Source organism: Berghia stephanieae, chromosome 7 (genome assembly GCF_034508935.2).
Source record: "Berghia stephanieae isolate SIO BIC M18660-M18661 chromosome 7, UCSD_Bste_1.3, whole genome shotgun sequence".
Classification (NCBI taxonomy): Eukaryota; Metazoa; Mollusca; class Gastropoda; order Nudibranchia; family Aeolidiidae; genus Berghia; species Berghia stephanieae.
The window spans coordinates 34,617,457-34,643,964 of NC_088366.1; the positions used below are offsets into that span (position 1 = coordinate 34,617,457).

Here is a 26,508-nt window from a genome sequence, read left to right on the forward strand (position 1 = left end):
TTTTGTTTTTGTTGGGTTTTTTTAGGGGATGGGGGTTATTTCTAATTAGATATTTTATAGTGATAGATATTTTATGGTGACCATATCATATTTAGATCACAATACACGCATACTTAAAATATAGTATCCATGTATTCATATACTTCAGGTCATTCGTCAACCGAGAGCCTTTGGCAGATTTAGATAAGGATGGGTTTAGTCCTTCCATGGTAAGATGTTTAAAATAGTTCCACAACCACCACACCTAACACCGTCATTATTGCCATTACCATCATTACCATAAATATCATCATCATCTTTGCCGTAACCATTATCATTATTATCATCCTCAATACCATCATCATCATAATCAAAGCCATCAAAATCAATGTCATCATCATCATCATCATCATCATCATCATCATCATCATCATCATCATCATCATCATCACCATCATCATTATCATCATCATCATCATCATCACCACCATCGCCATCGTCATCATCAACATCAACATCATCATCATCATTATCATCATCATCATCATCATCATCATCATCACCATCGCCATCGTCATCACCACTTTACTACTAACATCACAACGATTATAACATTTGTTTTGTTTTTTACAAGTCCTACCGAGGAACAGCCTGGAGAGGCAGAGATTGTTCTGATGTGTTGCCTGACATCCACCCAGGTGCTGTGTAAGTATTCGTTGATTTTAAGTAGCTGCACGCTCATAAATATATTTTATACAAGCACATACATTAATACAGTTACACCCCAATATTCAGACCACCTTTATTCCCACACAAGACATTCATATCTGAGACCAAAAAAAAAAATTCAGTTTACTGCGTCTTGATCATCACGACACAAAACCACACCGAGGGGATCAGATATTAAAATCTGCAATAAACTATCCAGCAGATAATATATATATATTATAATATATATATATATATTATATATATATATATATATATATTATTATTATTATTATTATTATATTATTATTATTATTATTATTATTATTATTATTATTATTATTATTTAAAATATATACCACAATGTTTGAGACAGTCTACATTAATGTTTCAGGCTTAATTTGCCATCGTCAGTCCTGACGATGGCAAATTAAGCCTGAAACATTAATGTAGGCTGTCTCAAAGATTGTGGTATATATTTTAAATAATAATAATTCGCTCCATTACTGCATGTCGAGCACTTTTCGTACCATATTTGTATCAAACACAATTCAATATATATATATATATATATATATATATATATATATATATATATATATATATATATATATATATATATATGTTTCCTTTTTTTTCAACAGACCAATCGATAGAGACATTTTCTATGACTCGAACTGCAATGGAATTTTTCTAAGTCGATTGCAAGATTTGTAATATATACATTTGGTTTGTTTATTTGTTTGGTTACTTGGTGGATGGGGGTGGGGTTATGTTCTGTTTTGTTAGTTTTAGATTTATTTTATGTTTGTTTTGTTTTGTTTTTTGTTTTTTTTTTTTTGTTTTTGTAATTTAGTAGGGGTTTTGTTAGGTCTTTTTTTTTTTTTTTTCTTTTTTTATTTTTTTTTTTTTTTGTTTTGTTTTTGTTTTGTTTTTTTGAGGGGGTCTATTTTTCTTACTTTCAAAATGAAAAAGCAAATACATCTCTCTCTCTCTCTCTCTCTCTCTCTCTCTCTCTCTCTCTCTCTCTATCTATCTATCTATCTATCTATCTATCTATCTAATCTCTCTCTATCTAAGTATCTCTCTCTATCTCTCTTTATCTCTCTCTATCTCTCTTTATCTCTCTCTCTCTATCTATCATAAGTTAAACTCTCTCTCTCTCTCCCTCTCTAGGACCTAAGGTAAAATGATTTAATGTGTTGCTCACTTAATAATCTTTTCTATATCTTCAGTATATTCATTATAAAAACAATTCCTATTGTTATCGTCATCTTTCGTGGTATTATCATAATTACATCATGGTTATCATCAATATTTTATATATAAAACTTTAAAAACTCATTAAAATGTTCTATTAACTTTACCATTTTTCATGCATATGGAAATCTTAATTATACCTGATAATGTCATTATCATTATTGTTATATCATTATTATTATTATTATTATTATTATTATTATTATTATCATTATTATTATTATCATTATTATTATTATCATTATTATCATTATTATCATTATTATTATTATTATTATTATTATTATTATTATTATTATTATTATTATCATTATTATTATTATCATTATTATTATTATCAATATTATTGCTATCATCATCATCATCATCATCATCATCACCATTATCATTATTATTATTATTATTATTATTATTATTATTATTATTATTATTATTACTATTATCATTATTATTATTTTATATATTAGTCGTAGTAGTAGTAGTAGTAGTAGTAGTAGTAGTAGTAGTAGTAGTAGTAGTAGTAGTAGTAGTAGTAGTAGAAGTAGTAGTAGTAGTAGTAGTAGTAGTAGAAGTAGTAGTAGTAGTAGTAGTAGTAGTAGTAGTAGTAGTAGTAGTAGTAGTTGTTGTTGTTGTTGTTGTAGTAATATCAACATTTTGGAGGTACTATCAGTAGTAGTAGTAGTAGTAGTAGTAGTAGTAGTAGTAGTAGTAGAAGTAGTAAAAGTAGTGGTAGTAGTAGTCGTAGTAGTAGTAGTAGTAGTAGTAGTAGTAGTAGTAGTAGTAGTAGTAGTAGTAGTAGTAGTAACAAGAGATGAGTGGATAGGAAAGTGCCAGAAGACAGTAAAGAATTTAAAAAATTTTCACGGCGGTGATGGGGTTTGAACCCGCGACCTTATTGGTACGATAACTCCGCCTGACCGGTGAGAGCGTGACTCTACCGTATGAGCTATCCACGCACCAAAAGAGTATCAAACTCAGGTCATTCATTACTAGAGCCCTCTCTCACCGACTACTGGAGATCGCCGGTCAGACACACAACCACCGCGAAGTTAGTGGCCAGCAATTAAGCTATATAGCAATTAATCTCAACACAAACATATAACACAGAAACAATTGCGAGACATTGAGTATGCTCCGGTACATGGGGTGAATTTTTAATTCAGAAAAGTGGGTGGAGCAGGCATTTTATGTTGGTAACAACAAGAGATGAGTGAGTAGGAAAGTGCCAGAAGACAATAAAGAACTTTTAAAAATTTAGTTGTAGTAGTAGTAGTAGTAGTAGTAGTAGTAGTAGTAGTAGTAGTAGTAGTAGTAGTAGTAGTAGTAGTAGTAGTAGTAGTAGTAGTAGTAGTAGTAGTAGTAGTAGTAATATCAACATGTTGGAGGTACATCAATAGGTCTCATAACATTAACCAAGTCGGGGGGGGGGGGTTGCATGTAAATCACCCCGGCATGGTACCTTCTTTAGACGGTGAGTTTCATAATATTCGCTTTTGTCATGTATTGGCAACAGCCGAATCCCTTATCTTAATCACGATGTGCTTTCCTTTACAGGGTTTGAACAATGTAACAGGTCAGCCCTACGAGGACGAGCTGTGTGCCATGTCCGAATCTAGAGGAGTTCTGGCCCTTGGTGATTCCATCAGTGCTCACTTTAGTCTACCTCCAAATTGGCTAGATGCCACCAAAATATCAAAAGTGGGTTGTTTTCTATTTCGTTTCATTGACTTAACTCTTTCCTTACCGACCATTTCCCCGAAACGTCAAAACCATCCAAGATAAAATTGTTTTTTAAACTACAACTCAAAAGGAATTCTTTACATACTTTTTTAATATCAAAACAAGCTAATAGCAGCAAAATTAAAACCAAAACAATTCTTCCATTTTTGTGATGTACAAGATGTCATGGTCTCAAGTGAGTAAAGAGCTACTCGACTATGCATAAAGATATATGTAGAATGAGGCCCCAGAATTTACTAGTTACTATAAATGAAAAACAATTAACGATTTGTTTACAATGAAATAAAAATAATGATGAAATTTAATTAAAAGAGATAAACAGTGATCGTGGCAGTTACAAATAGAGATATGAATATTTTACGTAACTTATGATAATATGTCAGGTTCGTAAGTTTACGTTTCCAGGCAGTTGATGGGCTTGGGTGATCTATTCCTCTGATAACAGGATTGGACTCGTAAAATTCCACTTCCAGGCAATTGGTAAGAGGTTATAGTGTAGTACAGCGGGCTTGGGTTTGATCCTTGAAGATTATACAATCAAAGTTAAAAGCTCCGGCGTCTTAATGGTGTAGATATAATATCTACAAAGTCCCAAAAGATAAAAAATCTTACAATATATATATAGGAATAGAGTGACTGGCCGTCCGGCATAGATTGTGGAGAGAAAGTGAGTGTCAAATGTTAGACCTATCAGCTTTTATAATAAGTGGCTACGTGACAGAATGTCGAACGAAAAGTATTCACTAATTAGAAATTAATTCGAGGGAAGGCTATAAAAGGAAAGACGATCTAATATTAGAAGGTAAAGTTTATCTAAGCCTACCGATATATAACTGGAGTGAGATGAATTCAGTTCTCAATAAAATAAAATTTAATAAGATAATTGTGAACAATCTTTACTGTGACACCCCCCACCCACGTTTAAAATATACTCTTTAACCATTATGGGAAAGATAGATTTTACAAACGGAAGTAAATTTACTATCATGATACTCTAGCATTAATCCATTGTTATGATTTGTGCTACAATTAAATTATTTATTAACTAGACATGGAAATGTTTATATTAACGTAGGTATATGAATGGGTGACAATAACAATGAAAGATTGTGATTACAAATCATTATGATGAACAACATGATGGCAATGTGATTACAAATCATTGTGATAAACAATAGTGATGGCAATGAAGCATGATTTAAGTCGATGATATGAAGGTAATTTACTGAATGAAATGAATGAAAATGTAAATGGAATATTGACATTTCAATTATTAATCATAAATGAGTGAAAATTCATAACAATGATAGATAAAGAGAAGATTTCCCAAATCATGAATGGGTATGGTATATATATCCAAACAATACTCAATGTTACATTAAGTTGGGTCATCATGTTTACAAATAAAATTATCGAATTTGTGTGTTCTGATTTGGCATAATTTGCGAGGTAACTAACAGTATGCATGGGAGGTTAAGTTATACCCTTCTCACGTCATTACACTAATCGAGAAAGTAGGTCGGCGTGAATATTTTCACAACCTGGTATGTGAGAGATACTGAAAGTGTAATTTTGCAAAAATAGACTCCACCTTAGTACTCTACTATTATTCATTTTGTTATTTCTTATGTACGTGAGTGGTTTATGGTCCGTTTCGACCACAAACTCTTTTAGCAGTAGATATCTGCTGAATGTCTTTAAAGCAAAGACGATGGCCAGTCCTTCACGCTCTATTACAGAGTATCGTGATTCTCTGTCCAATAATTTTCTGCTTGCATATAAGCAAGGCATTAGAGTTCCCTCATGTTCCTGTAATAGTACACCTGCGATGCCCTTATCAGACGCGTCAGTTCTTACAACAAATTCTTTTGATATGTCGGGTAATTTAAGAATTGGTTCTGAACAGAGTAATGCCTTTAATTGGTTAAAGCTATTCTGACACACTTCTGTCCAAACAATTTTGTTCGGTGACCCATTCTTTGTCAGATTTGTTAGCGGTGTCGCGATGTGCGCGAAGTTGTAAATGTATTTCCTGTAAAAATTTAGGAGCCCAAGTACTTTGCGTACTTCTTTTTTTGTCTTAGGTGGTTGCAATTGTGCGATTTTTGTTTGTTTTTCTGTCTCGGGTGTCTGTGTCCCATGACCAACGGTATGACCGAGAAAATCAATTTCGTAAAATGCAACGCTTGTTTTTGACGGTTTTGTTGTTAAAGAATTACGTTTTAATGCTTCAAGCACTAATTCTAAGGTTGTCATGTGATCAGTCCATGAGTTTGAGAAAATACATGCGTCGTCGAAGTATGAGAGTGTAGACGGGATGTCTTTTAATAACATACGCATCATTCTTTGGAATGTCGATGCGGCTGTCGATAATCCAAATGGCATATAGTTAAATTCTAACAATCCTAATGGTGATTGAAATGCTGTGTATTTCTTACATGATTCTTTCAGTGGAATCTGCCAGTAACCTCTAGAAAGATCACATTTTGTCATGTATTTTGCTTGAGATAAGGCAGCAAATAAATTCTCTTGATTTGGTATTGGTTCTGCATCAAATACTGTTGCTTCATTTAATTTGCGAAAGTCGATACATAGCCTTATCGATCCGTCTTTCTTTTTCACTACTACTATTGGTGATGAGTATGGGCTTGAAGAATATCTAACTATTCCTGTATCTAGCATATCCTTAACTTCCTTTTCAACTTGTTCTCGTGCGTGAAATGGAATAGGATAGTTTTTCACGTTGATAGGGGTAGATGTGGTTAACTTTATGTCGTGTTCCACTAATGTTGTATGTCCGGGTGCGTCTGTAAAGACTGACTGGTACTTTTCTAATAATGACCTGATTTCTCGTTTCTGACATTCGTTTAGTTGAGGATTGATTGTGACGTCATTAATTGTACTATTTTTAGAGTTACCGTGTTGTGGGGTGTGTTGTAGTTCGACATCATCGCTGTGAGTTTCGATGATTAATCCTACGTTTGCAGCTTCAACATGGTTAAATATTGGTTGTGATAATCTGTCTCTATCGAAATATTTTTTTAGCATGTTTGCATGGAATGTCTTTGTTGTGTTGTTAATTTGAATCTCGTAATTAACACCAGATCGTACTGCTAATACATTGAATGGTCCTTTCCATGTAGCTAAAAGTTTACTCGAGTCATCGGGTAAGAGTATTAGTACTTTGTCACCAATCTCAAATTTTCTTGACTTGCTTTTTCTATCGGAGTATTCCTTGTATTTCTCTGCTTTTTTAGTGACGGATTCCTGTGCTAGCTTACATGTATCCTCTATTCTGTCTTTCAGGTTTCTTACATATTCGTAAGCAAACATAATTTCGTTATTGTCCTCCTCATTCCCTTTACAAATGTCGGCTACTATATTGATCGGGCCGCGAGGTGATCGTCCATACATCAACTCAAATGGGGAGTAGCCTGTAGATTCTTGGGGTATTTCTCTATATGCAAATAGGATTGCTGGTAAGTATCTGTCCCAATCATCTGGTTTTTCTGCTGACACTTTTCTTAACATATTCTTTAGAGTGCCATTAAATCTTTCACAAAGACCATTTGCTTGGGGGTGGTAGGGAGTTGTGAATGAGTGTTGGATTCCCATGAGTTTCATGGTTTCATGCATCATATGTGATGTAAATTGGGGTCCTTTGTCCGACAGTATCTCATTTGGTATGCCTATTCTAGTAAAAATTGTCATCAATGCTTCAGCTATGTGATCCGATGTAGTTGATTTCAATGCTATCGCTTCTGGCCACCTGGTTGCGTAATCGACTAGTGTTAGTATGTGTGTATGGTTTCTATCTGATTTTGTTAAAGGGCCTATAATGTCAATTGCAACTTTTTGAAAAACTTTTTCAATAACTGGGGTTGTCTCTAATGGCAATCTCGGTATTCTGCCTTTTGCGACTCTTCTTTGGCATGTGTCACAAGATTTCACATATTCTCGGACGTCTTTAGTAATTCCAGGCCATGTGAAATTCTCGGATATTCTCTTCAATGTGGAAGAGCTCCCAAGATGTCCAGAAGTTATTGAATCGTGCGCTATTCCAAGGATTTTGTTTCTGTAAATACTCGGCGTGACCAGTTGTTTAGCTATTTTGTTTCTTTTCCTATGTAACCTGAACAGAATATCTTTTTCAATGATGTATTCAACTTTTGATTTCGTCCCTTTGTTTGCGATATTGAAATATGAAGTTAAAGTCGGGTCCTTTTTCTGTTCTTCAATGAACCTGTTCCTGTCAAATTGTTGTGGTTCTAGAGAAATAGTCATTGGCTTCTCTGTTGTCTTAGTCATCTTTCTTGTTTCTGCTAGACAAGCTGTTTCTTGGGTTAATGACCATTCTTTTACATCTGTTGGGTTGTCTTTAAGACCTTTTATATTGCCAACAATAACATCAGCGACGGGGTTTGGAAGTATACAGCATTCCACTATTCCTGTATAGTATGGGGTTTCTATGTACACATTAGCTGTTTCAAAGGTTTCGACTGTGCCACTGAATGTGATGCATTGTACCGTTTTTCCAGTTTTGTCTTCGTCATTGATCAAAGATGCTTTTATTCCTACTGTACTGCATCCTGTGTCTCTCAATATTTTGCAATCAGTTCCATTAGCTTTGCCTTCACAAAAAAATAGCGATCCTGATTTGTGAGTTTGTGTTAAAAGTGACATACCTTTCACGCAATACACATTTATATTTTCTCCTGACATTACTCGTGTCTGATTGTTTACACCTGTTTGGAGTGATGCATTTGCAGTTTCTTTTGGATATCCCCCGATTTTGTAACATTTGTCTGCTGTGTGGCCTTTCATTCCACAATATTGACATTTAATTATAGGTTTGTTGGTTTTCTTATACTCAGTATTATTGTCAGTGCTATTTCTTGTTTTGTTTTGATAGGGTCGGCTATGGTCTCTATTGAACTGTTTGTTCCATGGTTTGTTACTATGATCCTCCTGTTTCACTTGCGTGTTCCGAGTGATTGATCGGCTCGTTCTATTTGAGTACTGAACTTTAGGTGTACCTGGACTCTGAGCAGCGGCAGCGTAGTATGGTTCCTTCAATGTTCTGCTAAGGGGTGTCAATGGATGTGCGCTGTTAAAGTTTTCTGCGTAGATTTTTAATTTGTCCAAGTTTTCTGGCTTTCTCTCTTTAAAGAATGCGACTAAATCTGGGTTGCAAGCTTGATAGATTCGATTCTTCAGCGTGAGATAGTAAAGGCCTGCAAAGTCGTCTTGTTTTACGTTTGCCAACTCAAGCCACCGATTTAGAAATTGAGTAATTCGGTTCACGAATGTATTAAAGTCTTCTCCACTTTCCGGTTTTGCAGTGTGAAACCTTTCCTGGTAACCATCTTCCGTTAATCTAAATCTTTTTAGTAGAGCGTCTTTAATTTTACCATAATCATCTGCATCTTCAGTTGTTAAGGTATAGAAAACTTTTAGCGGTTCTCCAGATAAGCAGTTAATCAAGGCTGTGGCCCATTTGCTTTCTGGCCAACGATAACCTTTAGCCTGAACTTCGAATCGGTGTAAGAAGGATTCTAAACAGTCTGATCGTTCATCGTATGTTGGCATGCGTGGAAGTTTCACGAAAAATTCATCACTATTATTATGTTTTTTTTCATGACCGGTTTTTGTTTTTTCAATTTCCAGCATCATTTGGGTCCTTTTGGTTTCTTCTTCTGCTAATGCTATTTGTCTTTTTAGTTCCCTTTCTTGGACTCTTTCTTCTCGTTCTTCTCTACGTATTCTTTCTTCGTGTTCTTTTTCTTCTCTACGAATTCTTTCTTCATTTTCTTCTCTACGAATTCTTTCTTCGTGTTCTTTTTCTTCTTTACGAATTCTTTCTTCATTTTCTTCTCTACGAATTCTTTCTTCATTTTCTTCTCTACGAATTCTTTCTTCATTTTCTTCTCTACGAATTCTTTCTTCATGTTCTTTTTCTTCTTTTACTTTCTCTTCGCACCATGAAAATATTCTTTCCTGGGGTATTTCTAAGTCCTTTGCGAGACTTAAGTATCTTTTATATGCTTCCATGTTGTAATAAATTAGTTACGATATTTTATATATATTATATTGACAGGATACTGTTACTGACTGTTTTATTTATTTACACTTACTGGAATGAACTGTTCTATTTTTAGAAATCTCTCTCTCTTATTTCAACTTATTATGTATGTTGAATTTGATGCCTTTTATCGTTATATCTTATAAAGCAATGTGTCAATACAATGCGGAGTTATTATGACTTGTGTCAATAACAATGTGTCAATCGCGTGTACTCTAAACTATGTTACTACGAAAAATTTATCACCAATGTGTGTGACTCGTCGTTAGTTTGTGTACAATTATTCGCAATGACGCTAATATACTAGAGTGTGATAACAATAATAGGATGCCAAAATAATCCCAAGTTATCTATCACTAAATATAACACGACGGCTAGTAGACTCCTTTTATTATTATTTAGTTTTTAAAGACTCACTTTTCAGAACATAATATATAAGTGGTTTTCGGTAACAGTAATATGCCAAAAATGCATTTAAAACAAATCACTATGCAAAACAAATCACGATGTCTATAGTTACTATGTGATGCCCAACTCATGTAAAAGAGAATAATGAAGGATATATTTACCAACTCAGTTCGTGGCTGGGACCTCTCTCTTGTTCAATGGTTGTTCAACAATTGTAATTAGGCATTGAAGAGTGTTTAACAGTGATGTCTGAAATACAAAACAATAAAATATCGTAAGATTTACAATAGTTACAAAATGTGTTCACAACACTGAGTGATTGGATGACAGGTGAATGAATCGTTATGGAATGTAAACATATTGAAAACAATTCATGAATGAGGCAAACAACAAAATGAAATGAGTGATATAATAACAAAGTGGACAAGGAATGAATGAATGAATGAAAAACTGAGTGAATAGATGAATGAATGAATGGATAATGTATGAATGAAAGAATGAAGGGAGGAATAAATGTATGAATGATTGGATAAATGAGTGAATAAACGAATGAATGGATGAATGAATGAATAAATAAATAAATAAATAAATGAATGAACAATGAATGAATGAATAATTTATAAATGAATAAATGAATGAAGGAATGAATCAATAAAATGCTATTCAATTTGAATGGAAGAATGAATGGATAAATTGCTATTCCATTTAAATGAAGAAATGAAAAAGAAAAAAAAATGAATCCTGTAAATAGGGAGTTCAATTAAAATATGATCAAGTGGGGCAATTAAGAGTTTTACAATTTAAACTTTAAAGTTAGATGAAACAGATATAAGTAACTAAATAAATTCAATTCTTTATATGTGTCCCCTCCAAAATGTCATGGTCTCAAGTGAGTAAAGAGCTACTCGACTATGCATAAAGATATATGTAGAATGAGGCCCCAGAATTTACTAGTTACTATAAATGAAAAACAATTAACGATTTGTTTACAATGAAATAAAAATAATGATGAAATTTAATTAAAAGAGATAAACAGTGATCGTGGCAGTTACAAATAGAGATATGAATATTTTACGTAACTTATGATAATATGTCAGGTTCGTAAGTTTACGTTTCCAGGCAGTTGATGGGCTTGGGTGATCTATTCCTCTGATAACAGGATTGGACTCGTAAAATTCCACTTCCAGGCAATTGGTAAGAGGTTATAGTGTAGTACAGCGGGCTTGGGTTTGATCCTTGAAGATTATACAATCAAAGTTAAAAGCTCCGGCGTCTTAATGGTGTAGATATAATATCTACAAAGTCCCAAAAGATAAAAATCTTACAATATATATATATAGGAATAGAGTGACTGGCCGTCCGGCATAGATTGTGGAGAGAAAGTGAGTGTCAAATGTTAGACCTATCAGCTTTTATAATAAGTGGCTACGTGACAGAATGTCGAACGAAAAGTATTCACTAATTAGAAATTAATTCGAGGGAAGGCTATAAAAGGAAAGACGATCTAATATTAGAAGGTAAAGTTTATCTAAGCCTACCGATATATAACTGGAGTGAGATGAATTCAGTTCTCAATAAAATAAAATTTAATAAGATAATTGTGAACAATCTTTACTGTGACACAAGAGAAATATGAATGAGAAAAATGTTGATTGTATCGTAACAAATGTGACAATTTCCCTATAGTTGAAGGGAGAGGGTTAATGAGCAGGGATTTTCATTCTTATGCCATTACTGAAGATATCCATTTATAGGTTTGGCGTTTATCCACGGTTTGAATTGTTGATATCCCTGATCTAAGCCCTTTACAGAGTATTTTATTTCTTCTGAAGGACATTGTACATGATTTATCAAATAGGACAAGACATGCGGCGCCAATACTTTTTTTCGCCGGATCTTTGGCCAAAAAACGCTATGCAGATGTCTTAAAATGGAATGTGTATGTTGTCCTATTTATTGAGAATATTAGGATTAAACGTGGGCCATTGTAACAGGATGAGGAGATACAGTCTGTAAAGCACTTATTAGCAATCATCATCCCAACTACATAAAAAGCAAATCAGATGGGTACGCCACACTTAGATACAATGCATCCCAATGCATACAACCATTTACAAGAACAGACACATACAAACACAGGCTTTTCCCCATGAACAATAAATGACTGGAATGTTCTGTCACCAGACATAACGAACGTTGAATGATTGGAAGCTTTCAAACAGTTTTGAATGAATTTACTCGTCTCAGTAATCTGTGACTGTTTCCTGTTTTGATTGGACTTAGGACATTTGCAGTGATGGGCCCATGGGGCCTTTTTCAAATACAAGCCATTGAAGATTGAAGATATAATTTCTTTTTGATACTGATAATGCATATCGGCCATATACTCATTTTGCACGATTAGAAACAATTAGAAAATGTGAAAAAAGAGCCTTATTCGAAGGACTAAACCGTGTGCCGCTGACCCCGGGACTTGAACTTTCTACCTATAAATCGACATCCAAAAACGGCATTTCATATGCATTGTCTATAATATATGTTCTATGCCATATTCTTTTATATTTGTAATATTTTGATACTGTTCTTTCATGTATATTTTCTTAATTTCAGGAAGCATTTAAACATTTGAAGATGATTATTGAGAATGAATTTGATTGGCCAATGTTATCATCTGTCACAGGTACGGTTTGAATGTGCATAGCCGTTTGTTTTTTATGGATAGTATACTATAGGTATTAACGTAAAATGACTAAGCTTTTTTTTTCAGTTAACACATGAAAACGCCTCGACTGTTTGTCTGGCGCTGTCAGAATGTCTCATAGTCCCAACTTATACAAACAACATAATAAACTAAACCATATAATGTAGTTAAAGAAATTTAACAGTGCTTTTGGCTGGAACACTTTTCGGGTCATCTCAGCCCCCAAGAAAAAGAAGACGCTACAGAACCGACAGAGAGATTTGGAGAGATAAGGAGTTCAACACTTACAATGCTTACCCTCATATTGGCAAAAACTCTCAGGTCCCAGGTTTGAAAGTTTGTTTTGTTTTTGTTTGTTTGTTTTTGTTTTGTTTTGTTCTGTTGTTTATTTTTATTTTATTTTATTTTATTTTTGGTTTTGTTGTGTCTTTTTGCCAAGATTACGGTCATTTAAATCGATCGATATTTGAAAGAGTATTTGACGAGTTTTCTGGCCAAATGTTTAGATATGTGTGTTTCCAAAAGCAGTTAACTGGTTAAATTTAAAATCCAAAAAAAATTAATCACGCCTCATTAGAAGAATGAATGTTGTTCTCAAAAGGCTTAAACTCAACCTACACTAAGCCTCTACTTTCGTGCTGTCCACTTTCATTAGACATTGTTGGTACTTTTCAAAATATAAAAAAATATCTACTCAAATTTAGTCATTCTCAAAATAAATTGGCATGTACATTATTTTCATTCAGTTACCATTAACAAATAAGATTTTAAAATAGCAGCATTAATAGTATTTCTATAATTTGTCTGAGAAAAATGTTTCCACAATGATGGGGTAAAAGTAACCAGGGCCAAATACCAGGATAGTCGGTGTTAGGGCTGATTTGTGTTCGGACCAAACTGTATGGGACCCAGACAGAGCTGACGAAGACAACGGTGTTCCTTCACCAACTAGACATTCAACCACGAAGACAATGTGAGCGGGAACAAAGAAGAAGAAGAAGAAGAAGAAGAAGAAGAAGAAGAAGAAGAAGAAGAAGAAGAAGAAGAAGAAGAAGAAGAAGAAGAAGAAGAAGAAGAAGAAGAAGAAGAAGAAGAGAGGAGGAGGAGGAGGAGGAGGAGGAGGAGGAGGAGGAGGAGGAGGAGGAGGAGAAGAAGAAGAAGAAGAAGAAGAAGAAGAAGAAGAAGAAGAAGAAGAAGAAGAAGAAGAAGAAGAAGAAGAAGAAGAAGAATTCAAAACTTGGATTTCCAACCGTTTTTACTTAAAATTCTATTTTACGAATTTCGTACAGCCCGAAATTCTACCAGATGAAATCGGTGGGTGACATTTACAATATACAAAATGAGTTGATTTCGTTTCCAATCCAACCCAGGTCATGGAAACAATTCTTGGACTGAAGTGATTCGAGGCCCGATGGTGTCAATCTACAACAAGATGGTGGAGAGGAACAGATGTAACCATAGAGACTATCAGAATATCGCTGAGAATGGTGAGGGGCAACCATGTGTTTGGGTGTGTATGTTTGTGTGCGTGTGTGTGTGTGTGTGTGTGCGTGTGCATGTGTGTGTGTTTGTTTGTATTTATGTTTGCGTTTGTTCGTGTGTTTGTGAAAATTGTTTGTGTTGATCTCATTTTACATTTTAATGTGCAATGACCAATGCAATTTCAATTCATGTCTATTTATTTGAACCAACCTAAGATGACAACACAGTGCATAGTTATGTAATTTAGTTAATTTCTACTATATCATCACCCATTCACGTGTAACGTAAAACACTGAGTTGGTTTCTAATATTTAAAAGCCACAGGAAAGTGGAGAGTTGGGTTACTTCCTCAGTTTGTTGACATTCGAGATCCCCATGTCGTTAATATAGAACAACTTATGAACAAAGCTACCGATCACCCCCCCCCCCCCCCCAAGCCCCACGGTCTCAGTTTTTCATTCTTTCTTTATTTTAAAGGGCAAATTCAGACCCCTTCACCCTCCTCCTCCTCCTCCCTCCCTTTTCTAACTGACCAAACGCTTAAAAACTGCTTCAATTGTCAGATTTATTGGTTTTTAAAATAACAGAATATATCCAAACCAAAATTTTTGTCGGATCCTTTTGTTTTTTTGTTCCTGTTGGTCATGTCTTCAATATCCCGAATCAATAAGTGGATCTGTATTGTCGATGGTTAACTTTGAGAGAGAAAAAAACGACTTTATTCATAGACGACTATGTCTTTCCAATCACCTGGGAAAATGCCCAAAAGTCTTTTTGTTTCATTGTGAACAACGAATATTAAATAATTGTGAAGACCAACGCGAACAATGGACAAAATAATATAGGATTATTGCACTCTTATGAGTAGGAATTAGATGGATGCATACTTAGTATTGTGTCAGCTTTTCTGTGGTTGAGTCCGGTACTTCCAGAATACCAAGTCAAGACTTCACTTCTGTGTCACTTGCCTCCGTCTCATCATCTAGTCAGCTGATCCTGCGTAGGACGTTGCTTCCCGAACTTTCTTGCGAAACAGATTACGGTTTTCCGCCAGTCTACTTGCTTGAGTTGCTGTCATTCCCAGCCATTCACATATATCTTGTTCCCAGCTTCTTGTTGGTCTACCTCTTCCTCTCTTGCCGTCTACCCTTGTCTGCAGAATGTGCTTTTCTAATGATTCGTGCCTCCGTCTACTAGTATTTAAAATGCCGCAGGTTGCGGAAATAACAAGACATGAAGTGAGGAGGAAAGTGCCAGAAGACAACAAAGAATAAAAACTTCGCGGCAGCGATGGGAGCTCGAACTCGAGACCTTACTGGTACAAATCCGCCTGGCCGGGGAGATTATGACTCTACCGTATGAGCTATCCACGACCCCAAAACAGGTCGCTTCAAATTCTAGTCTATCGAATGCCACTTCTCCCCGATTTCTTGATTCACGGTTGCGGTGGACATCAGGGATTGTTGGAGGACAAAATTAAATGCAAGAAATAGAAATAATTCAAAAACTGTTAACATAGCAATTTAAAATCATGCGTCAATGTGAGATTGCATCAATAGTTTGATGTTCATATTCAAACACTTTTCTCTAAATTTTAGGTGAGCATTCGTTCAGCATCCACAAGCTGATGAAGACGTAAGTATTTTCTTTAATGGGGTGAGAAATCTTAAAGTAATTGAAGTGAATTTATTGTTGTTGTTGCTTTGGGGGGGGGGGAGGTGATGGATTTTGGCGGGAGTTTTGATTGTTTGCTGCATTTTATTTATTTGTTTTCTTTTGTTTGTTTATTTTTTGTTGGGTTTTGTTGTTGTTGTTGTTGTTGTTGCTTTCGTTTGCTTATTCTTTTTTGTTTTGTTTTGTTTTGTTTTATTTTGTTTTGTTTTTTTGCATTTTGTTTTGTTTTGTTGGGGGGTTTTTTGTTTATGTTTTGTTTTTTGTTTTTTTGCTTTTTGTGTATTTTTTTTTAATATTGCATGCTCAGAATATGAGAAAATACCTTAGTCTTGTGACAGTTACTAGATACGCTTAAGGCGTGTTTTGCGAAAGTTTGACGATGTTTTTATCCGCTTCTCTGCAGGAAAGATGGATTATGGTACCGAGGCCCACCAAGCAGCAAATGAGTAGCTGGGTCTCTTTAGGTCTGAAGAAAGTAGAGCTACGTGCGAAGAAATAAGTCAGCCTGCAAACGTCTTTGACTCAGTGCAATGTCCTGCCAGCAAGACAAACGTGAATGTTATTACAGACGTGGGACTCACTTTATTATCTTTATTTACAAAGGCTATTATATCTCGCCCACAGATTCTGAGCATTACTCACAATATTAACACGGACGATTGAAAAAAATACACATAGTGGCGTCAAGTGTTGCAATGCAATTTCTTCATCAGTGAGTCACGATATTGTGATAAATACTCACTAACCGTGGGACTGACTGATTTGTCCATTTGATTTGGTGGCTATGGAAATAAGGAATGTTTGCCAAGCGTTTTCGTTGACTGGAAATAAATAGTCAAGGGGACGAAACGGACTAAATGGCAAGAAATAGTTTGATGGTTAATATTTTGTAATGCTCGAACCATCAATTTTATATTTTTTTTAAACCCATTTTATGATTTAATTTTCTTGTATTGTCCAGAATGTCAAGGAACCCAACAAGAGACAAACCGTTGCTTGTGTCCTTTGCCCTGGTGGGAAATGACATTTGTAGAGGGTATGTAAGGCATCAATCCTTATAGATAGTATGCGCTTGGCTAAGAAGCTCACAACATTGCCATCCGGAAGTATACCGGACCAACACACAAAACTATGTATAACCTTAAACGTTTATAGTCTGATAAATACATTTTAGTGAGAATAGGATCCATTAGTCTGATGTCACGTCGGCCAGCAAGGAGCAACTTGGTTCGAAACAAAGAAAATCGGTACTTTTTATTCTTCATGCACGCTAAAACTTGACATAAACAGACAAAACACACTTTTTTTTCATTTTGGCCAGAAATGTTATACTTTAAATATTGTTATTATAATAAGGTGCCCTCAACTTGTTAAAAATTAAAAGACTGATAAGAAGTTATACGGTTCAATTTTTGTTTTCACAGGCTGATTGTCATCTTAATTCAATGATGTTCAAAATTTAAAAATTATAGGCAAAAAGCGACATGTACATACATGCAGCTTGACATCCGAACGCACATTATTTTACCTTTTTTTTTTTTGGTTTAGATTTCCATTACAACAATGAGCCCATTATGAAGTGGGTTATCAGACCTGCAAATAGGTGCACGACGGTAAAAAGAAAGCCATCTTTATTTATTTCAGTGCTTGTCACTATTCTTCTCTATAATCGCGAGAAAAAAAAATTGAGAATTTGGGGGTTTAAACATTGTTTTAGAAAGTATATTCTTACATACTGTACATTACGTACAACTACTACTGTAACTTCTGTGGTGTAATGAAAGTAATTCTGACCATCGATAATCGGGAAGTCTGAGGTTCGATCCTCAGTCGAGGAGGGCTGAATTTTTTAATATGTTGTTTTGTTGTTTGTTTTTTGTTTGTTTTTTTTTTTTTTTTTTTTTTTTGGGGGGGGGGGGGGGGGTTCGTATTCTTTACCCTGATCGGTCTGACACAGTTTCAAACTTGCTTTTTCAAATATATATCTGACACCAGTCCCAGCTCCCTAACTTCTTACTTTGATATTACCATCGAGTGCACTTTAAATAGAGTTGAGCTTTTATATAGCGCAATTTTCACCAAACATGCTCACAGCTTTTTACAAAGGGTCCCTGACCAACATCAATATGTAGAACGAGACATAACGCCTGTTAGGAGATATTACATTTTTTCCCGACAGAGGCAACGCTGTCAACGACCAGGTACTCATTTTACAACTGAGTATGTTGAGAGAGTGTGAGTAAAGAGCCTTTTCCAAGGACTCAACTATGCGCTGAGCGAAGCTCGAACCCAGGACCTTCCGATTCAAAAGCGATTGCCTTACCACAAAACCACATAGCTGCTCGCTACGCTTGTCGAATGCTCTCGATCGTTCAACAAAGTTTAGCATGACTTTGTCATCATTCAGAAAATATCTGAATACCGAGATGTTCCGAATGGTTTATCTACAATGTTTGAACTGCTGTCGTTGTTATTTTATCCCGAAATCATTTTCTGTCAATCTGCAAATTTGTCGTTACAATGTAAAGCGCTGTAAAGCACACCATCTGTGGGTTTACGGACAATATGAATTACGTATTACATTCCATCTCCCCAGAGCTCACGAGACCCTAGAGAACATGACAACGCCAGAGGAAATGTACAGGAACACTATGATAACCCTTGAGTTTTTGGTAAATCTTATTAATATTGCTACATCTAGCATACTTTTCATTTATTTTATTTCTTATTTTAAAATGTATCTGCCATCATCATTTCAATGTGACAACATGTGTAAGACTACTTCAAAAAGTCTTTTTAATCTCTCTCATCGTACTCAGGTGTAAAATGGGTATATGGCCGGTAACAGAAATGTTCTGTTAAAAGAATTTTTAACTGAGTAAAATAAGAACATAAAGTTGCTTTGTCGAGAGCTTGTTTGAGTTTTTATGAATCAATTTTTCTGCTGGGTAAGCCTGGCATTTTTGGAAAATACTGGAAATGACCGGTAAGGAGAGGGTTAAACACATTTAGTGGATACAGCGCATTAAAAACTCAGTTTTCTAACAAGATGTCAAAGGCAAGGCTTGGGCTCGGATCCTCCAAGTGTGAGTGCAATGGCCTAACCATCGGTCATCTCGTTTTCTCCGCCTTCCCCATCCACCCCCCTTGGGGTTTTTTGTTGTTTTTTTTTGGGGGGGGGGGTTGTTTTTTGGGGTTTTTTTTTTTGTTCTAACTGGGTTGGTTTACTTATTATTTGTTTAAATTATTACTTTTAAATTCCTTCTTTCCACTACCAGAACAAAAAAGCCCCAGTGGGCAGTTATGTGGCTATCCTAGGCCTGGCGGACGGCCGTGTTCTGTATGACTTTATGAAACACAGAATACATCCCATTGGGACATTCTGGCAAGATTTCACTTATGGCCAGTTTTACGACTTTATCAATTGTTTGAAAGTGAGTATGTTGGTGTTTTTAATGTTGTAATGATTGTTATGGACACAGTACTGCATAAGAGGCCATATGGAATAATCTCTGTCAGACAGGATTACGAGGCGATCAATGCACCTGGAAATGAGAGGTGTTGGGTTCGAAATGCACATCTATTTCCTTTCAGCAAGCGGGACGTCCGGCCCAGACCGTGCAGCTCCCTTGTATATGGCCTCTCATGCATTATTGTGTCCATAACAGCACCTTCCTGTGGTGTTCCCTGTTTCTACTGAGTTTGTTATGGGCGCGACCGAGTCCCCGGCGGTATAACTGGGCTAGGGAGTAGGTGGGACCCCTTCCTCTTAAGGTGCAGGAGACAGAACCCACCGGTGAGTGGTACACGCTCTGCTCCTCACCCACCCACCTCACACTCATTCTGCAGTGTGGTGTCTTCTGTATGTCCCTACTTTACTTAATCCTTACTTTACTATAGTCTATATCCTGCTGCCTTGTAGGATGTCGTCATTGGCTTGACAAAGGCTAGCAGAGTAAACTGCAGACAAACCGGCAGTAGGCAACGGGAAACCACTGCACTGAATATTCATATTGGCTGATTACTCATTAACAGATAACAGCGTTAAGGGGGTTCATGATGTGACTCTGAACACCTCGCTCGGCAGGGATAGCCATGGACAGCAGGTGGCACCCGGTCGTCATCCAGTGACTGTTCGCAAAGATACAAATAGAATAGGTACATGGAATGTTAGAACATTGTTTCAAACTGGCAAGCTAGAGAATGTTAAACAAGAAATGGACAGGATGCAATTTCATATACTAGGATTAGCAGAAACTAGGTGGACAGGAAAAGGTCTAATCCGAACAGGGAACAAAACAATGATATATTCAGGAGGTTTAACTCGTGATAAAGGAGTAGGAATTTTATTTGACCAGAATATCCCTAAAAGTATTAAAGGATGGTGGGGTGTCTCAGATAGAGTAATAGTGGTGAAACTAGAAGGAAAACCATTTGACATAGGAATAATTCAAGTATATGCCCCAACATCAGCACATGATGATGAAGAAGTTGAGAAATTTTATGAAGATCTAGATTTTGCTATGAAGCAACTAAAATCACAGGATGTAAAAATAATAATGGGTGACTTCAATGCCAAGATAGGCAATTCAAGAACAGAAGAAATAATTGGCTCGTGGGGACTTGGAGATAGGAATGAACGTGGTGAAAGACTAATTGATTGGTGTTATGAAAATGAATTCATTGTTTCAAATACATGGTATACACAACATCCAAGAAGAAGATATACATGGATAAGTCCAGGCGATAGAATTAGAAATCAAATAGACTACATCCTAATCCAGAAACGTTTTCGAAATGCAGTGAAATCAGTTAAAACCTTGCCTGGAGCCGATTGTGATAGCGACCATGTACCTGGCATCTGCAAAATTAGAATAAATTTAAAAAGATTAAAGAAAGGAAAACATCAACCAAAATATGAAGTAGGATTTCTGAAAACAAATCAAGATCTTAAAGAAAAGTTTGTTATTGAGGTAAAAAACAAATTCCAATTGCTAGAAGTAGAAGATCTAACTGATACAGATGAATTATGGAATGGAATTAAAACCTCAATTAATGAAGCTATACAAGAAAATATACCACAAAAATCTAGAAAAGAGAATAAGAAGTGGATGACTAATGAAGTGCTAGGACTAATGGAAGAAAGAAGGCAATATGAATCAGATGTAGAAAAACATAAAACCTTAACAAAGAAAATAAAGAAAAAATGTAATGAAGCTAAAGAGAAATGGATAAATGATCAGTGTCTAGAAATAGAAATAAAACAAAACAGTAATAGCAAATTTATAAATGAAAAGATAAAAGAATCCAATGGCAAAAGAGTATGTTCAAGTACAGGATGCATAAAAGCTAAAGATGGCAATGTTTTGATGGATAGAACAGATGTGTTGAATAGATGGTCAGAGTATATAGAGGAAATTTTTTATGATGAAAGAGAAAAACTAACAATAAACAAAGAGATAGACGGGCCACCAAATTTAAAAGAAGTAGAAGCAACTATTAAAAAAATGAAGTTAGCAAAGCAACAGGCCCTGATAATATCCCAATAGAAATAATCGTAACATTAGAGGATTTGGGTTTAAACACAGTGACAAATCTATTGAATAAGATATATGACAGCGGTAAAATTTTGAGATGATTTATTAAAGTCAGTGTTTATAACACTTCCAAAGTCACCAGGGGCCACGGAATGCGAGTTACACCGAACGATTAGTCTTATGAGTCACTTCACGAAAATTCTCTTAAGAGTACTAATGAACAGAATGAGGAAAAGTATAAAACCAGAGATCTCAAGAACTCAATTTGGATTTGTCCCCGACAAAGGTACAAGAAATGCTATTTTCACCTTATCAATGTTGATGGAAAGATGTATTGAAAGTCCAGAAAGACTTATCTATTTGCTTTATTGATTACTCAAAGGCATTTGATATAGTTAGACATTGTGAGCTATTTAATATCCTTGAAGGACTAGATATAGACAGAAAAGATCTTAGAATTATTAGAAACTTATATTGGAAACAAAGTGCAGCCGTCAGGATTGAAGGAGAATTAAGTAAATACGTATATACAAATTAAACGAGGTGTTAGACAAGGATATGTTTTGTCACAAGACCTTTTCAATATCTACAGCGAAACAATTATTAGAACTTTAGGAGATAGCAAGCCATTAAGATCAATGGTGAGAATATCAATAATATAGAATATGCAGATGACACAGCACTAATTTCAAACTCAAAAGAAAATTTACAATTACTCCTCAATAAAGTAGTCACAGAGAGTGAACGTATGGGGGTTATACTTAAATGTAAAACAGACAGAATGCATGGTTGTATCAAGGAGAGAAAGAAATCCAACATGCAACTTAATAAGCAATGGAGAAACTATAAAACAAGTTCAGACATTTAAATATCTTGGATACATAATAACTTCAGATGGCTGATGTAATACAGAAATAAAACGAAGAATTGCAATAGCTAAAGATAGTTTTAATAAAATGTGTCTAATTTTTTAAAACCACAATATCTCAATGACAACAAAACATAGGGTTTTGAAGGCCTATGTATGGTCAGTATTATTATATGGCTGCGAAAGCTGGACAATAACAGAAGACATTAGAAAGAAACTGGAGGCAGCAGAAATGTGGTTTCTTAGAAGGATGTTAGGAATCTCATGGACAAAGAAGAAAACTAATGAAGAAATATTAGAGCAAGCTGAAACTAAAAGGTTATTAATTCGTACAATAAGAACAAGACAAATTCAATTTTTAGGGCACCTAAATCGACATAAATGTATTGAACATCTTGCTCTCACAGGAAAGATAGAAGGTAAAAAGAGTAAAGGTAGACCAAGAAAAACATATTTGAATAGTTTGAACAGCTGGGTGACAAAGAAAGAGAAGAGTAATATTAGCTTTCTGAGGTTATCTGATAAGAGAGATGAATGGCGTACCATGATCACCGATGTTTGGCACAGACTTGGTACTTGAAGAAGAAGAAGAATGATTGTAATGATGATGATGATGATGATGATGATGATGATGATGATGATGATGATGATGATGACGACGACGACGACGATTATGTTGATGATGATAATGAAGATGATGATGAGGAGGAGGAAGAGGAGGAGGAGGAGAATGATGATGATTTTGATCACTGACAAACGCTTAATAAAGATTGAATAAATTATATCGATTGTGTTTCCAATCACCGACTCCATTTACAACATTGTCCTCATTAACAACAATCATCATTATTATTATATTGACAAACAGAATCTGTTTCTTCAGCTTTCACCAAAATGGCTATCATCCTGTTAACGTTGTTTTAAATCTTTCATTCTTTTTTACTTTTTTTCATATATTTTTAGACTGTGTTTCATTCATTTTGCTTTATTCTATTAGTGATTTTAGAGCAATTTTATTTTTTTTTTTGTGTTGACAATTGCTTATAAATCTTAATTATGTATATTTTTTTTAATTCAGATATCACCTTGCCCTGCTTGGATGAATACTAATAGTACTATTCGCAACATCGGTGCTAAGGTAAGAAATAGTAGTAGTTTGTAGCAGTAGTAGTAGTAGTAGTAGTAGTAGTAGTAGTAGTAGTAGTAGTAGTAGTAGTAGTAGTAGTAGTAGAAGTAGTAGTAGTGGTAGTAGTGGTAGTAGTGGTAGTAGTGAGTAGTAGTAGTAGTAGTATAGTAGTAGTAGTAGTAGTAGTAGTAGTAGTAGTAGTAGTAGTGGTGGTGGTGGTGGTGGTGGTGGTGGTGGTAGAAATAGTGGTAGTAGTAGTAGTAGTAGTAGTAGTAGTAGTAGTAGTAGTAGTAGTAGTAGTAGTAGTAGTAGTAGTTGTTGTTGTTGTTGTTGTTGTTGTTGTTGCTTTTGTAGTAATAGAAGTAGTAGTAGTAGTAGTAGTAGTAGTAGTAGTAGTAGTAGTAGTAGTAGTAGTAGTAGTAATAGTAATAGTAGTAGTACTAGTAGTAGTAGTAGTAGTAGTAGTAGTAGTAGTAGTAGTAGTAGTAGTAGTAGTAGTAGTAGAAGTAGGTGTTGTTGTTGTTGTTGTTGTTGTTGTTGTTATTGTTGGTGTGATGGTTGTGGTGATGTTAGTAGAGATAATGATTGTAATTTTGTTATTGATGGTGATAATGATGATGAGGAGGAGGAGGTGAAAAGCAGGAGGGAGAGGAGGAGGGAGAGGAGGAGGAAAGCTCTTTATGTTATATTATTATTGTTGTCCTTTTTTTCAGCGAGTCGAGGAATTGAACAAAGCTTTGGAAGTTTTGGTCAAAAAGAATAAAGGACGTTTCTCCAATTTGAACATCCTTTATTTTGAGAATCCGTTCAAAAGAGGTGTGTTATTCCTCGACGCCAATGACACGACATATATTATGATAAATAAATAAGCAATAAATTAACATCTTTATAAACATGCGCCTTACCTTACCTTATGTGTACATATTTGCAGGTTTGATAATCAAAAATGTTTTATGGGCTTGGTGTAACTGCTGTAATGGATAATATATTACATTGGTTTGGGAGTATTTCCATTACAACAACGAGACCATGACAATGTGGGTTATCAGACCTGTAAAAAGGTACACATTGGCCCTTCCATAATATTATCGGCCTAGTATTGTATACACGCCGGGAAGAAACAAAGGTTGAAATAGAATTTAAGTTTAAACAGTTAACTGTCGTATCCTGGTATAAAATTTGGCAGAGATTTGGTTCTTCAAATATCGATCGATTTAAATGACCCCGTCTTGGCAAAAACTCTCAAACCTGGGACCTCGCGAGGTTTTACCAAGATGATGATCATTTAAATCGATTGCTGTTTGAAGAACGAGTTTTCTGGCCAGATATTTAAATACGTGTTTTGTTTTTGTTTTTGTTTTTGTTTTGTTTTTGTTTTTTTATATAGTACAACAGAGAGAGAGGCACATGTGTGCATGATACAAAGACTTTTTCACATGAGGCCAATTTAACACCGAGGTCAAGTCCGTGCAGAGTTTGAGTTTAGTTTAATCATAAGACTAATGGGCTTGTTTGTGGGGGGGGGGGAAATGCCTTCTTTCAAAATATCTCAGTGAAAATGATATGAAGCCAACGTGAACTGAGATAGTTGGTTGGCCTGATCGTGTTACCAATATAATGTAAAGGATGGGAACCGCTTCACAAGACCAATAGGGTTGAAAAGTATGACGTCATTTCCCCTAACAACGCATAGTTACTGGTTCCAACCGATCGTCAACAATGGCTGCCGCCATTACCACCATCCCCGCCCTTTTGACATTTCTCCGACGAGCATAAAAGTGTATCCAGAAGAGAAAATCATTATAAATCTTGTCATGTTTTGACTTTTATATTTTCTGATCGTATGAAGTTTGGAAAAGTTCGAGCCAACATGAAGAACAAAGAGTGAAGGTAGGTCTCGCCGACTTGATTTGTCTGTGACATATCGAGTTTAGGCAGCCATAGGAGAGTTAATGGTTACATTCCCGGAATCTAAACTATCGACCAACGTCAAAGAAGAAAACCAGGATCTGTCCTCTGACGTCACCACACAACGTTGGGTGCTGGAGTTGTTAAAGTACACGTCACGTGTAGGCTCATAAACGACATGCAGCATCGGTACCGCCGATCTAATCACCGTGCTAAAGATAGCCTGTGTTGCTGGTCAATGAAGAGTGTAATGCTTTTCTCTACCTAACGTACACTCATTCACTCGTTCTTTTGTCACAAGCTATCATCATGGACGCGGGGACAATCTGAATCGATCATTACGAGAAAAGAGAAATGAAATTCTGCACATGTGACGTAGTAGTAGTAGTGGCGTTCACAATACTCAACGATCCCAATTGTAAACTCACCATTGTTGGCGATCGATTGCAACCTGTAACTAGATATGTGTTGTAATGAGGAAGTGTTGTCATAACTTTCCAACCTTATTTGTTTCAAATTGAATCACATTGCAGATACTGCTTTTTTTAAATACAAAAATGGTAAGATATAATGCCGAGAGGGGCTAAATGTAACACTATTGAATGATTATGATCAAAATTATATGAAATCTGAGGTTGTAATTCAGCGTTTTCTTAACAACACCATTGTTACCATAATCGTTATTATCAGAATCTTTATTAACATCATCATCATCATAAGCAGCAGCAGCAGCATTTTTATTATTATAGTCTTGTGGTACGACATTCGCGTTCAGAAAGTCCAGGGTTCAGTTCCGCTTTATGCAGTGCATAGTTGAGTCCTTGGAAAAGGCTCTTTACTTATTTCTCTCACCTTACTCAGGTGTAAAATGAGTATATGGCGTTAACAGCGTTGTCTCTGTTGGGGAAAAAATGTAATATCGCCTTAACAGGCGTTATGTTTCGTCCTACAAGTTAAGTTTTCTTATTGGCTAGGGAACCAATCACCACTCCAATCATCATTACCATCACACACGTTCTCATCACCCTACCATTT

General features: G+C 35.4%; 1 protein-coding gene across 1 annotated transcript in view; it reads left to right on the plus strand.

The window, feature by feature from the left end:
* The window catches only part of LOC144977137 (acyloxyacyl hydrolase-like), a 38,193-nt gene that overhangs the window by 9,873 nt on the left and 1,812 nt on the right, over positions 1-26,508 (plus strand). Inside the window, exons 6-17 of the mRNA XM_078921976.1 lie at positions 149-209; positions 614-684; positions 1,332-1,380; positions 3,502-3,645; positions 12,788-12,857; positions 14,249-14,365; positions 15,959-15,995; positions 16,996-17,070; positions 18,631-18,706; positions 19,313-19,468; positions 23,518-23,577; positions 24,279-24,381. Of these exons, the coding sequence (XP_078778102.1) occupies positions 149-209; positions 614-684; positions 1,332-1,380; positions 3,502-3,645; positions 12,788-12,857; positions 14,249-14,365; positions 15,959-15,995; positions 16,996-17,070; positions 18,631-18,706; positions 19,313-19,468; positions 23,518-23,577; positions 24,279-24,381 (1,019 nt within the window). The remainder of the gene's footprint in view (positions 1-148; positions 210-613; positions 685-1,331; positions 1,381-3,501; positions 3,646-12,787; positions 12,858-14,248; positions 14,366-15,958; positions 15,996-16,995; positions 17,071-18,630; positions 18,707-19,312; positions 19,469-23,517; positions 23,578-24,278; positions 24,382-26,508) is intronic.